A 13,748-nucleotide genomic window follows, 5' to 3' on the forward strand; every position below is an offset into this window, starting at 1 on the left:
ATTTGCAACTTTACTTTCAAGTTTAGAATATTGTGAATGGAGACAAAGTAACTCGAAATAAAATACAATTGATGTTTTCATATAACGATTACACGACATTAAATCATATATTATTCTGTTTAAAAAATTTATGGAAAGATTATTTTATTCTCATCTCAATAGCGATTTAATCAAGTAAGAAATATAATTTATAACCTTAAATAAAAATAGATTAAATTTCATAAGTCTACGATAAATTGTTCGCTTTTTAAAAAACAATGCATTAATTAAAAAAGAAACTAAAGTAATTGATATGTTAAAAGAAATGCATTAGATAATGCATAAAATTATGAAATCAATGATTAATTACAAATGGATGAAAAGAATATGTGGATAATATTGAAACCATAAAACGCCAAACGATCAGAGTCCTAACAGAATTTTACAAAAAGATTTCTAATATTTCTTTGAACAATGGAAACATCATTGGAAGAAATATATTCGGAAAGAGATTATTATCCTTTTGAAGAGAACATCATCGATCTGGAAAAAAATTGAAACACGAATTTTTTATATATAATTCTATGAGATTTTTGAACAATCTTTAAATTCAGCTAATAAAAATTTTAAACATTTTGTATTAAAAAAGTCAAGCTTTTCTTCTATTAAAACATTTAAGTACTTTCCTGTTTTAATTGATAGATAATTTTAGTTATATAAAATTGATGAAATCGAACCACATGCGTTTAAATTTTTTCACCGATATCATGCATTGTTCAAAAACAAATTAACAAATTATCAATCCTAAATTTTCATTAATAGATATAATTAAAATATTAATTAAATAAACATGAATTTCGATTATAATGCTACTTCATTAATACTTAACTAATTCCAATTATCTTTAAATTTTCAAAATCCATAACTGTCCATAAATCACAAGACATAAGAACGAAGCTAGATTAAATACGAGTTTTCTGTACGTCGGATGCCTCCAATCATCTTCTTTCTTCACGGAAAACTTATGATTCTCCTTTATATCTTGAGATAAAAGAATAGATCTCAAGAAAGGCGAAAAATATTAAACAAAATAACGTATTCTTTTTCGAATGTCTTTGTAAATATGTCATCAGTTAATAATATTGAATTACATAATAAATGTTGCATTTTTTATTAAAACATAATTATCCTCGTTTATATATATTTCTAGAATAAAGATGAAAAAAAGAAAAATATAAAAAATTCTAAATATCGTGTAATATTTTGCAAAATATTAATAATAAATATAAAAAAAACGATAATATTTTCAAATATTAAAATTACATGCACCATATACAAACGATAAAATACGATAATGTATATTTACATACAATAACCAAATAATTATCTTTATAATAATATTTTTACAATAATTACATTATAATGACTATCGAATTGTTTCTTCTTCTCCATTTAATATATATTAAAATCTCTCAAGAAATATCGTAAAGTGGCAAATAATGATAATTTAATAAACGAACACGTGCAAACAATTGAAAACAATTTCAATAGACAACGTATTAGTCGTAATTGTCGATCAATCTTTGACTCGTATAGACAAGTCTTTATTGTTCTGCATGATTATCTTAATAGAGTTCTACCCCACTGTTCTTTAATTAGCCTCGCCTTGATTGTGCGATAATAGTATGTATGTTCATCACAGTCTTCTTCTTCTTCGCGAAAAACTAAACGATATTTATTCCGTGTGTGTCAGTGAAAGAAAGAAATAGACTATATAATAATATGATGTTAAATATTAGAGATAAAGATAATCGTTTCAGTTATTTTCTTTTAAAGTGATTGTAAATTTTCAGAAAATCATTTTGTAATTGATAAAACAAATTTGATAGAAAATTGATCGTTAATGGTAATGTATAATAGTGTTCATTTAAATGTTTACATGTCTCATGGTAACCTCATCGATGTATATTTTGTACAATCAATATACATAGATTAAACCTACTTATTATTTTAGCCTTGAATTTTGTATTCATTCTTGATTAAAAAACTAAACTTTTAAAATAAATTTGTTAAACGATGACTATTTTATTTCTATAAATAATTAATAATTAATAATTTTATAACACAATTTAATATCACAACTATAGTTATATTCATTAATTTTTTATATTTTTCATTCAATGTTTTAATAATCACATTATTTTTCTCTGTAATTTCTAAAAGAGTGTTAATAAATATCAATCAACAAACACTAAACTGAGATAAGACTCGACCTTCAATATTTTTTATATATAGTTGTGATAATGTAAGATATTCGAATTTTTTCCTAGAAATTTTTTTCTATTGAAATTGATTGTTTTTCAATTTTCAATTTGCGTCATATTCCCGCCATACATTTCATAGTTGTAATTTCATGCGCGAAGAAATTATAGCAAATATCACACAAGAGAATAACAAAAATGTAGAACAAGATGGCAATGCCTTTGACAGAAGTAACCAATGGTTATTTTAATTGTTTATAAAATATTTGTTACCTGAATTGAATGAATGGAGTCCGTAAAAATATCTTTTTAAAATTAATCACAATTTTCAATTATTGGAATGTAATATTAATATCATTGTTCTTTTACAGTACGAACCACATATGACAACCGCTATTTTATACTGGAAATGAACACTTATCCTAGCCCTCTTTATGATTTTTGCGCCATTTTCAAAATACTGTCAAATACACAACATATTTCATAACATTATTATTTAAAAATAAAGATGCATAATACGAAAAAACAACAGAATTTGGAAGATATATTTTATTCCATTGCACATTTAAATAATATAATTCATTTCTTATTTGAACAGAAAATTTAAATTGGAAGAGAACCATATATTGATTTGTGTCGAAACAATGGACCTTTATTGAAAGAAGATTTTCGAGCAAAGATCTTTAAAAATTTTCAAATTTTTATATAAAAATCATTGATATAATTATATTAATTGTTTTAAAAAGTGTTATCACGTGTACTTGCGCGCAATATTTTTAATAATAACAAATTTTACATTGTTTAAGGAATATCGACATGCCATAAAACATTTCTAACCTTCATTTTGTTATTTTATCATTAACTTTTTATGCAAGCGTAAAAATTCTTTCAATATAATTGTTAATACAAAAATGACTGTATGGGAAAGATTGCGAAATCCTTGTGGTTGGAGAGCTGGAGCTAAACAAATTTCAGTCGATGCAATGATACCGATATTTGCGGTCCCAATATTGGCAATAATAGCCGCACAAACAGTACTATGTACTGTAATTATATTTGTCGCAACACCGATATTAGTATATTATTTACATCACAATTTTTTGAGATTTTTACTTCGTACTAAGTTTTTTCTAATGTGGACTATTACAAGTGTAATCATGTTAATGCTGATCTTTGAAATTAGTGTCGTACCTTTATTAGAGATCTTGCTAGAAGAGAATCTAGTGTTTATAATGTGTGTAGTGGGTGGTATATGGTGCGGCTATATGACTAGATTAAATGCAGATTCAGCAACTCAAGAAAGTACTTTAACCCAAGGATTAGAATTAGGTGAAGGAAGCGGAGAACTTTGTATTACATGTAGAAGAAGAGCACCTCCTAAAGCGCATCATTGTCGAATGTGTCAGACATGTATTTTGAATAGAGAATATCATTGTAAATGGTAATAGATTTTTTTCTTTATAAAGTAGATTTTATCTTATTTAATTTCATATTTTAGGTTAGATTGCTGCATAGGTTCAAGCAATTTAAAATGGTACTTGGGATGTTTATTCTTCTCAGCCATAGCTTTTATTTATGGTTCCAATTTAACCATGACTAGTGTATGCCATCCATTTATACTTATTGGCACTGTTCTTTTGCCAGACGATTGTAGTGACGTATATTATCAATTAGAGTATGTATAACTTGAAAAACATTCAATATTAATATATATTATTAGATAGTAGTAATATATTATTAAATAATAGTAATAGATTATTAATAGATTATACGTAATCTTCAAATTATTATACAATTGTTATCAATAGTATAAATTTATACTGAGAAATATAATATTTTTTTCATTATTAAAACTTAAAACTAAACTGGAAAGATACTAAGGATTTACAATGCAAACTTTAATAATCATAAGATACTGATAATTGCTGAGACTTGTATTAATGTCGTAAATATTGTAATATCTCTTATTTGCTTTCCAAGAATATAAAAATTGAATAGATAACATGTCGTGCAACTGTTTGTTTTCAACATCCAATCAAAGTATAATAATGTGCATATTGTTCCAGCATTGCCCTTTGCTTCATTTCGGCACTCTACAGCCTACTTGTTGGATTAGTGGTAGTTTGTTATTTAATATATCATCTTTGGTTAATCTACCTTGGTACAACATCGAATGAGCGACGCCTTCTGGAAGCTGGAAGTCCATATGACCATGGGATGTTGAAAAATGTATCTCGTTTATTTTGCTGCAAAACTTAGATATTAAATATATACTAATTTAAGTTACTTTGGAAGATGATACTTTTCATTAAATGCAAAAAATATTAGAAAAATTGAAATAATAAGATCAAAACATCAGACAGGCATAGTGGTATGTGAAAACAAAAAATACATATTCATATTAATTTTGATCTTAACATACTCCAATACTCAGCCTTATCTTTATCTTATATTAATTAAGTATTAAATATTTTTAAACTATTGCTCATGATATTAAACTTAATAAAAACATATCACGACGTAAAAGCGCTGATCTCAATTATAGTTTTAATTATTTTTATTTTGCTATTACGCGCATCATTTATATATTTATTATAACTGTGATAAAATGGCCATTGTATTTAACTAATACAACATATAAATTATATTAATTATGTGTAATATAAGATTTTGAACATAAATTAAGTATGATATAAATGTTTACACTTTTTTCTATACAAAATATAAATGGATAATAATCTTTGTGTTACATAAACTTAAACATATTATTATGCAATGTAATCTTTATATTTTAATTCTAATGTCATGAACTTTAATCCTCCGATATTACACCTCTTTGTTTAGGATCAAAATCAGGAATTACTTTTAATACTAATTGTCGCAATTCATCTTTTCTTTTTTCACTTTCTTTAATGTTTGTAGCAATTGTGAGATATTTTTTCCATGTATTGAAATATTTGATTTTTAATTTATTTTCATAAATATTTATAATTAATTTTTCTTTTATTTCAGTTTTTGTTTTAAGTTCAATTGCTATTACTTGCCATAATTTAAAAAAGTTATCTAAAAGTTTCATATCATAAAAGTCTATTGCAACTTGATACTTCAACTTTAATTCCCTAACTTCTTGTTTCCATTCTCTAAATATTTTTAAAATTAATTTCGTATTATAAATTGATTTAACAGTATCAATCTTTATTTTATATTGATTTTCTATTTCTTTTTTCCATGTTGTAAAAATTTTTTTTGTCAATTTTTCTCTATAATGATCTTCCGCTTTTTTAATATTACCTCGTAATTCTTCAATAAGTATTACGAAAGGTTTCATTATATAACGTCGTAGAAGGTATTGTCGATAAAATTCATCCGCTATATTGTTTAATCTTTGAAATTTTTCTATCTCTCGCTGTCGATTTCGTTCTTGCTCTTTTTGTAATCTTTTTGCCTCGGCTAAAGCCTGTTAAAAAATAAACATCATTATTTGAAGAAAGCATGTATCGAATGCATAACATATACCTATAAAAGCATATATATTTTTTTATGAGGTGATTGTTTTAGTTTACGAGATAAATTTATGAATTTATTTCTGTAATATTTAATATAACATTTATATATATACATAATTAGAATTAAATACTTTAAATTCTCTAGTCTGACCTCTTGTTGTAACCTTTTCTTCTTCTGTTCTTCTTCTATTCTAGAAGCTTCTTCCATTTTTTTTTGTTCTTCAAGTTTCTGTTTACGGATTTCTGCAGCCAATCTTATTCTTTTTCGTCTAGCTTCTGCTCGTGCTTCCATTCTTAATAGAAATATCGGTGGATTCATTCGTTTTCGGGGTACCATTAAACTTTCGTCTCTTTCAGGAGGATTTATATAATCTATTATAAATCTCTTTATCAATGTAAATTCTAAATTGTCCTAAAAATCGATATTACCTGTAGCCGTTTTGTTGCATTAATTGAATCAACGTTCTCCTTGTATTATGCCCACAATTAGAGAAAGTCTGTTTAGCCATATCAATTGTCTCCTTATTCGCATTAGATATTTCTTTCTGCATTTGTTTCAATTTTAATTCTTCGATTATTCTGTTTTGTTCAGCCAATTTAGCTTTTTGCTTTTCTATTATTTGTTTTTGAGCATTTAACCGACATTGCGCCGGTGATTCGACAATTATATGTTTATTTTTATGATAAGTGTTTCTATTCTTATTATTTGTACTATTAGATTCTTTTATCATTAAATTATTACCGCTAATTTTTATTTTTTGATTTCCCATAATTGCATTTTGACTTTCCATAATTTTATTTATAAACATTTCGATTTTTTGCTCTTCGAAAATTTCTTTTTCTTCTTTTTGCTTCTGACCATTGATTTTCGCTTCTTTCGTACGCGTTCTCCAAATATCGAAATATTTTCTCTTTATTTTCGATATCATATTTTCCTCAATTTTCGTCTTGATATCGCGAAAACGTTTTTCTTCCACGACATTATATTTTAAAACATCGAAATATTTCCTTAGAAGGGATAAACGTTGAGTGTCTATTTTAAAATTAATTTTATCTTTAATTGTTATTTTTATATTTCCAGCAGATTCATTTTTTTGATCTTTTATTTCTAACAAAGAATCATTGATTTCTGTTATCAGAATATCTGTACTTTCATTAGAACCATTGATTTGATCTTTTTTTTCTTCAACGATTTTCTGGGAAAATTTTTATATTTTATATTTTTGTAAAATAAATATATGTATATCTAGTTATTAAAATTTTATTTAAAATTATACGAACCTTGTTTTTTAATTTTCTGGCTGTCTTCCAAAAATCTTCATCATCCGAAGATACAAAGTTTCTTTTTGCACAACATGTATAATTCGAGAATTTTGGTCGGGATTTATTTAATTCCATTTCAAATTTCTTCAATTCTCTCTCTAAAACTTGTTGTTGTTTTTTTATATATAATTGTTGTATCTCTTCTTCTATTAACAATCTATAAAATAATATTTTGAAATTAATTTTTAAAATTTTTTATCTATATTTTTAACTATATCATACTTTTTAGCTTCTTTCAAAACAGAGTCATTGAATGGCGAATTGGATTTTTCTTGCAATATTCGATGTCTTTCGTTCATTATTATATTTGGATCGAGAAATGTCTTTTCTTCGTCTTTCAACATTCGAAGTTTTTCCGATGGATGAAAAATATTTACTTTCATCAATCGATCCATTAGATTTGTCACTTCATTCATTTCTATCTATGACTTTTTATTATTATATACAAGTGAAAATTCACAGTGATCTTCTTACATTTAATGCATAAACGTCAAGACGTCATTCCAAGTCTTTGTTGATATCATTTTGTTTCGTTGTTAAGCAAATTTATAAAAGGTATTCCCTATACACGCACGCGTAAGCCCCCTCCTCATTCACAAATTAAGGGGTAAATTGAATAATTGAGAAAGTTGTGCTAGGTGACGAAACACTATCGACTTTAATTAATTAAAAATATATTTATATTATATATTATTGTTTTCTATTTTTAAAAATTTCTTAAAATCTTTTATTTTTAAATAAACCAATTAAGTAAACATATCTCATCGATAAATCAATTAAAAAATTTAAGTTTATGTTTTATGAATTATATTTATTTTAAAATGTGATTGTTTTGATATAAGATTTTAATATACGATATATATAAGTAATAAAGGATATTTAAATGTTCATATTAATTTATATTTGTTTTGAATAAGTTTTGAATAAAGAAAATTAGAATTAATTAGAAATTAATTAGAAATTGTTAAAATTATTATTCTACAAATATATATTTTTTTATATGTTGATAATTTTGTCTATCAATTCGAAAATTTCCCGCCATTTCAGTGGTTCTCAATCTACATTATAAAAATGAATAATGTCGATTGTTGACGAACTAGTGAACTGCAGCAGGTGCATCACAAGACAAAAAGTGCATAGACTTCGAAAACTTGCGTATTAGAAATGGTAAGTTTTCTATTTTATAAAGTGCAAAAGCATTATATTTTTAATTTTACTCTATCATAGATGTTATCACACGATTCAATGATCCTAATATCTTACAATATATCTTCTTATTATATGATTAAACAAATAGAATATTTTTCATTTTATTCTTATGAAACAGATCTTTTTTTAAAGCGTGTTTTTAATAGATTTCAGGTATTATAATATTTCTGGTATACAACGCAAAATAAAATGGATCTAAGGGGCCCTCCTGAGGGGGCCCCTATTAACTCTTTTGAGATATCTATATCTGACAATTGGCCTACAGATTCTCTTTCTATATCAATGTGTGAACAAAAAAAAATGAATAATAATAAATTATTATTTTTAACTGTAAGTAAATTTTGAAAGCTATACTTTGAGAAATGATACTTTGAGAAAAAGATATATATAATAATATATATATAATTTATGATATCTGAAATTATTTTTTTATTAGGTGGAATATGTAGAAGATCCATCACGAGAATATTCTCGTTTATTTCCAACATATGAACAAGTTTCATTTTCTCCTAGAGCTTCATCTCCACTTTCTGATTTTAAACATCGTGTTAGTCCTCTGGACCCTAATATGAGTTCAGCTGCTAGATATTCACCCACTCCAGTACAACTTCCACCATCTCCTTTTCATAATTCTGTTGTTGTATTGCAAGGTTCTTCTTCTTCTTTAATATCCTCATCTGAGTCAAATGAAAGAATAAATATTAATTATGTTTCTCAATTGACTCATCCAATCGATACACAACATGTACAACAATCTGATAGTTCTACTGACTTTGTTGCCAACGAAAATGAGGAGCAATTGATGTCTAGTAATGAATTGATTCTTATGCAAGGTAAGTTTCATAAATGTATTTGTTAAATAAAATTATGTTTTTAAAATTCAATATATTATATATATTCATAGAATCTAATTCTGAATTAGAATCAGCTACAGCTCCATTGATGCTAACAGGAATACCAAGTACAGATTTTACATTAAGTAGAGATTTTCTTGTCATGCAAGATGATCAAATGAATGTTATAAATTCATTTAAGACACAGAATCTTGATGTAGATGATTCTACACATCTTTCATCAACAGCACAAAATTCAAATAAAGAAAATAATATAGATCCCTTAGATACAACCAATGAACAAGAAATTAATGAAATTTTAATGTCTACTGAAGACAAAAAAGATTGTGAAAAAAAACATGTCAGACGTTCAAAACGTCGTATAAATGATAAAAAAAATATTTGTACGTAATTTTACTGCCTTATTTAATCATAATAATATATTAAATCTAAATTTATTACAGGTTGTAATGAATGTGATGATGTATGTACTGGTGATAATTGTACTTCACATAATGTATGTACAATAGCAGATCAACCAGTACCATCACGTGCTATAGCAACACTGCCAGGATCATATCTTTCTATAAACAAATTATCTAATTCTGACATTGTATTGGGTGGATCAGATTATGGAGTGTTTGCGAAACGTTATATACAAAAACGTACTCAATTTGGACCTATAGAGGGTATTTTATACCCTTATGATGGTACACCATTTAAAAATGAATTGCCATTGCTCTATGAAACTGAAAATAAAGAATTTTTAAAAGTAGATGTTTCAAATGAAAGTAAGTGTTTATATATTAAAGAATAAAAATTAAAAATAAATTAAAAATATTTAAAAATTATTTAAAAATAATTTAAAATATATTTTATTAATAATATAGATGCTTCAAACTGGATGCGATTTGTTAGACCTGCATTAACATATAAAGATCAAAATTTAGTAATTTGTCAACAACGTGATGGTATAGTATTTTTGACTACAAGAAGTATTTTACCAAAGGAAGAACTAAAAGCTGGTCCTAGTACTGATTATGCAATCCGTAGAAATTTGATACCTCTAAAATCCATGCAAGAAATGAATGATGATAAAGGTACAGTTAAAACACATGTAATATTCCAATTCATATTTATATTTATACTTATTTAATTTTTTAATTATAGAACACAAAAGTCAGTTATCTACTTGGTCACGATTAGACGATACTCATTCACGACGTATGAAAATATTTCGTGGTAGAAATTTAAAAGAGAAAGAAAATTCGAGACAAAATAATTCTAAGGAATGGAAATGTTCTGTTTGTGGTTTGATTTTTAGAAAACCACTTTTACTTAATTTACATACTCTCTTACATGGTTCTGATAAAATAAAAACTAAAATACAATCTACAATTTGTCCACAGTGTGGATTACAATTTCAAAAACAAAAAGAATTGATTAATCATATTTCACAACATGGGAGATTATCTTTAAAAAAAGAAAAAAGATTGACTTCTTTGTCGACATATAAGTGTTCAATGTGCTATAAACGTTTTGCAACAAAAGTGCGATTGCAACAACACTGTTTAGTGCATGGTGCTGAAGACCAAAAACCACTGCCATGCAATATTTGTTTCAAAAGATTTATGAATAATTCAGCACTTTCTTGTCATTTAAAAACACACAAAGGTAAATAAATAATTACATTACATAAATAATTTTAATTTTTACGAGAAAATTATTTACAATTTAATCATTTATAAAACTATTTTTCTTTTTTGTTATTCAGAAAATAAACAAATATTTGAATGTCCAATGTGTCGACAACTATTTAGTCAAAGTATATCATTAAAAGATCATATTGAAACTCATAAAAATGAAGATGGCACTTTTAGCTGTCCTTACTGCCAAAGAATATTTATTAAATATTCGATTATTCGTAAACATATTAGAGCACATCATTGTGAAAGAAAGCATAAATGTCAAATTTGTGCAAAACGATTTGCTACAGTAGATAAATTACAAATGCATTTACTAAAACATTCTGATCATAGGTATGTATATTGTGAATTATATGTTATAAAAAAACCATTATATATTATAATATATATTTATTTTCTTTTTATAGAGAATTTCACTGCGCAAATTGTGGTAAACAATTTAAAAGAAAAGATAAATTAAAAGAACATATGACTAAATTACATAATTCACAAACAGCTACTGATGAACAAATGTCACAAGTAACACAAACTAAAAAGTTTGTTCCAAAGGTACATTTTTTTTGCTAAATTTTCTTAAAAATTATTCAATAGAAATTATTAATGGTATTTAATAATTTCATTATGTATTATTACCAGGTAAATCCTAACGATTATAATCGCTTTATTTACAAATGTCATCAATGTTTAGTGGGTTTCAAACGAAGGGGAATGCTTGTCAATCATTTAGCAAAACGACATCCAGATGTTGCGCCAGAATCTGTACCAGAATTAAATTTACCAATTTTACGTCAAACGAGAGATTACTATTGTCAATATTGCGATAAGGTATATATTGCGATATAAGAAATAAAATAAATTAAATTGTATTTAATTTATATAATTCTATTTGTTATTTTATTTTAAAGGTTTATAAAAGTAGCAGTAAACGAAAAGCACATATTATGAAAAATCATCCGGGAGCTGCTTTACCACCAAGTAATCGACAGAAAGAATCAGATTATTCTGATTTACCAAATCCAACATTTAGTCAAACTGTTGGTAGTATTACAACTACACCTCAGAGTTGTCAATGGTGTCATAAACAATATGCTAGTAAGGTATGTCATTAAAATATATTTATATTTTTAATTATAATAAATTTCAAACTTCTAAAAATTTTATTTGCTTTTATAGGCAAAACTCTTACAGCATCAACGAAAAAAGCATTCTAATCTAATGGAACCGGCTGATCAGGTACCGCGTTCACGTAATCGACAGTCACATAATCAAAATCAACCTCCAGTACTTATTGAAGATCACTTTGTATTATCTGATTATATTCAAGCATGTGAAACAAATTCAGATTTTTTTAAACCAAGAATAATCAAAATATCTGATGATGTTGATCTAATAAGCAATGGATTAGAGATAGTTGGGCAACAATTTGTTCGTATGCGTGACATACGTTGAAAATATCTGTGACAACCTCAATGAGAGGTTTTGTTAATTCAATGAGATATGAATCTCATAAGTTTGTGCACAGTAAAGAAATACTGTGCTTTTTGCTGTTGTTGCCAAATAAGGACATTGATGTCCATGAGGAGTAATTGATTCTCCGCAGAGAAATATTTGGAGCACAGCTTGGTTAGCTTCAGTGCGAAACACTGAATGCTATTTTGTTGGTTATATGGTCGATGACTGTAATGGTCATAATTTTGAATAAATTTGTTGAAACAGAGTATACAATATTTTACAAATACTTTGAGCTCCAGGATGAAAACATGGATGAGAATTTAAATATAAACATACAATGAAAAACACAAACATGGAGATTTAAGACTTAAACACAATGGAAAATATGTTAGTTATTGCTCAAGGTATTACAAATACAGAGCAAAAACAGGTAGATCAAGTCCTTTTACTGTCGATACATCATTGACATAAAATCTAGTAGTTTCTTTTAAAATTCCGAAAAGCTTCAATTCGATGTGATTTAATTATGGATGTTAGAGTGGTCGAATTTAAGCTTCACGTTTAAAGTGAAATTTAAACATAGCTTAAATTTGGAAAATGCGATGAATCTTAGATCAGTGTAATCTCGTCTATACTATGTGATTTTTTTCATAGACCTGATTGTAGTATCTACATGTTACATCTGACTTTGATGATAAAACAGTTATTTGTAGATTACACAAAATGTTGTAGTCTTTAACGAATCGCCTGATCACTTTTACTCTTTCTCTTATAAAGTAATTTATAACTTTCTTGTATAATTAATCATATCAATTCTCATTTAGAGAAAAATATCTGTGTTTTCGGTCTAGATTTTCGATATCAAACGGATTCTTTTTCACCAAATCTTTCAGAATTACTAGTTTCACTAACAGAATTTAATGTGAACAATTTTTGCATCCATCATACTCATCGAATTGAAATATCTGGTTGAAGTTGAAGGTATTAATAGTTACCTAGACAAGAAAACTTTTGTCTTTGTAATTTTATAATGCATGTAAAATTGATAATGTTTAACACATAATATGGCATATTCACACACTTTAACAATTTAACAATTTATTCAATTAATAATAAAGTAGTATTGACATTTGAAATTATAATTTCCAATGTAATTTCTTATATCATAAATTGACAAGAAAATTTAAAATTTGCAATTTACATGCATTATATATACATAATATTATGAAGAAAACAAAGACAAAAGAATGCATGTTCGTTAATGTTGTTGAATACATGAAGAACTGTATTGTAATGTGACTTAAATAAAGTTACCCGGTGACTGATTTATGTATGATTTATTATACCGCAAAATTGAATCCTTCAATTTTCTACTCAATTAATATGCTATAAGAATATTTTTCATTTTATCTAAAATCTATTATATTATTATTAAAGGGGATTAAGTAAAGTTATAAATATATAAATATATAATATATA

The 13,748-nt window shown here is 25.9% G+C and overlaps 4 protein-coding genes across 6 annotated transcripts in view; 3 read left to right on the forward strand and 1 right to left on the reverse strand.

The window, feature by feature from the left end:
- The first annotated feature begins 2,927 nt into the window (after nucleotides 1-2,927).
- Nucleotides 2,928-13,748, forward strand: part of LOC102680563 (UDP-glucose 4-epimerase) — a 21,463-nt gene continuing 10,642 nt past the window's right edge. The window contains exon 1 of the mRNA XM_031508615.1: nucleotides 2,928-2,942. The gene's annotated coding sequence lies outside the window, so the exon portion shown is untranslated. The remainder of the gene's footprint in view (nucleotides 2,943-13,748) is intronic.
- On the forward strand, nucleotides 2,952-4,766 carry LOC102679902 (palmitoyltransferase ZDHHC23). The gene is made up of 3 exons (XM_006611677.2): nucleotides 2,952-3,681; nucleotides 3,739-3,915; nucleotides 4,307-4,766. Exons 1-3 carry the CDS (start codon nucleotides 3,152-3,154, stop codon nucleotides 4,497-4,499), a joined length of 900 nt encoding a protein of 299 aa, XP_006611740.1. The 5' UTR covers nucleotides 2,952-3,151; the 3' UTR covers nucleotides 4,500-4,766.
- On the reverse strand, nucleotides 5,022-7,739 carry LOC102674865 (trichohyalin). The gene is made up of 5 exons (XM_006611818.2): nucleotides 7,292-7,739; nucleotides 7,028-7,226; nucleotides 6,176-6,942; nucleotides 5,898-6,096; nucleotides 5,022-5,697 (listed from the first exon to the last, which is right to left on the reverse strand). The coding sequence occupies exons 1-5, from the start codon at nucleotides 7,483-7,485 to the stop codon at nucleotides 5,053-5,055; spliced, it is 2,004 nt and encodes a 667-aa protein (XP_006611881.2). The 5' UTR covers nucleotides 7,486-7,739; the 3' UTR covers nucleotides 5,022-5,052.
- On the forward strand, nucleotides 8,086-13,595 carry LOC102680040 (PR domain zinc finger protein 10-like). 3 transcript variants are annotated; one of them, XM_006611678.2, is made up of 12 exons: nucleotides 8,086-8,236; nucleotides 8,425-8,608; nucleotides 8,715-9,111; nucleotides 9,183-9,515; nucleotides 9,576-9,902; nucleotides 10,002-10,211; nucleotides 10,282-10,785; nucleotides 10,886-11,150; nucleotides 11,225-11,366; nucleotides 11,454-11,642; nucleotides 11,723-11,914; nucleotides 11,991-13,595. In XM_006611678.2, exons 2-12 carry the CDS (start codon nucleotides 8,468-8,470, stop codon nucleotides 12,264-12,266), a joined length of 2,976 nt encoding a protein of 991 aa, XP_006611741.1. In that variant the 5' UTR covers nucleotides 8,086-8,236; nucleotides 8,425-8,467; the 3' UTR covers nucleotides 12,267-13,595. The 3 variants fall into 3 exon arrangements, with proteins under 3 accessions (XP_006611741.1, XP_006611743.1, XP_006611742.1); XM_006611679.2 differs by having other exon boundaries at nucleotides 8,089-8,236; nucleotides 9,201-9,515; XM_006611680.2 differs by lacking the exon at nucleotides 9,183-9,515 and having other exon boundaries at nucleotides 8,088-8,236.

This window comes from Apis dorsata, unplaced genomic scaffold (assembly GCF_000469605.1).
Source record: "Apis dorsata unplaced genomic scaffold, Apis dorsata 1.3 scaffold_92, whole genome shotgun sequence".
NCBI lineage: Eukaryota > Metazoa > Arthropoda > Insecta > Hymenoptera > Apidae > Apis > Apis dorsata.

Excerpts from the sequence above, each read along its gene's own strand:
- LOC102680040 (XM_006611678.2), top strand. The coding sequence starts at position 8,468 with ATGGATCTAAGGGGCCCTCCTGAGGGGGCCCCTATTAACTCTTTTGAG. Across the intron at positions 9,903-10,001 it reads AGTAGATGTTTCAAATGAAA|ATGCTTCAAACTGGATGCGA; the intron begins GTAAGTGTTTAT and ends TTAATAATATAG. Across the intron at positions 11,643-11,722 it reads ATTGTCAATATTGCGATAAG|GTTTATAAAAGTAGCAGTAA; the intron begins GTATATATTGCG and ends TTTATTTTAAAG.
- LOC102674865 (XM_006611818.2), bottom strand. The coding sequence starts at position 7,485 with ATGAATGAAGTGACAAATCTAATGGATCGATTGATGAAAGTAAATATT. Across the intron at positions 7,227-7,291 it reads GTTTTGAAAGAAGCTAAAAA|ATTGTTAATAGAAGAAGAGA; the intron begins GTATGATATAGT and ends ATTATTTTATAG. Across the intron at positions 6,097-6,175 it reads ATGCAACAAAACGGCTACAG|AGACGAAAGTTTAATGGTAC; the intron begins GTAATATCGATT and ends TCCTCCTGAAAG.
- LOC102679902 (XM_006611677.2), top strand. The coding sequence starts at position 3,152 with ATGACTGTATGGGAAAGATTGCGAAATCCTTGTGGTTGGAGAGCTGGA. Across the intron at positions 3,682-3,738 it reads AGAGAATATCATTGTAAATG|GTTAGATTGCTGCATAGGTT; the intron begins GTAATAGATTTT and ends TTCATATTTTAG. Across the intron at positions 3,916-4,306 it reads GACGTATATTATCAATTAGA|CATTGCCCTTTGCTTCATTT; the intron begins GTATGTATAACT and ends ATATTGTTCCAG.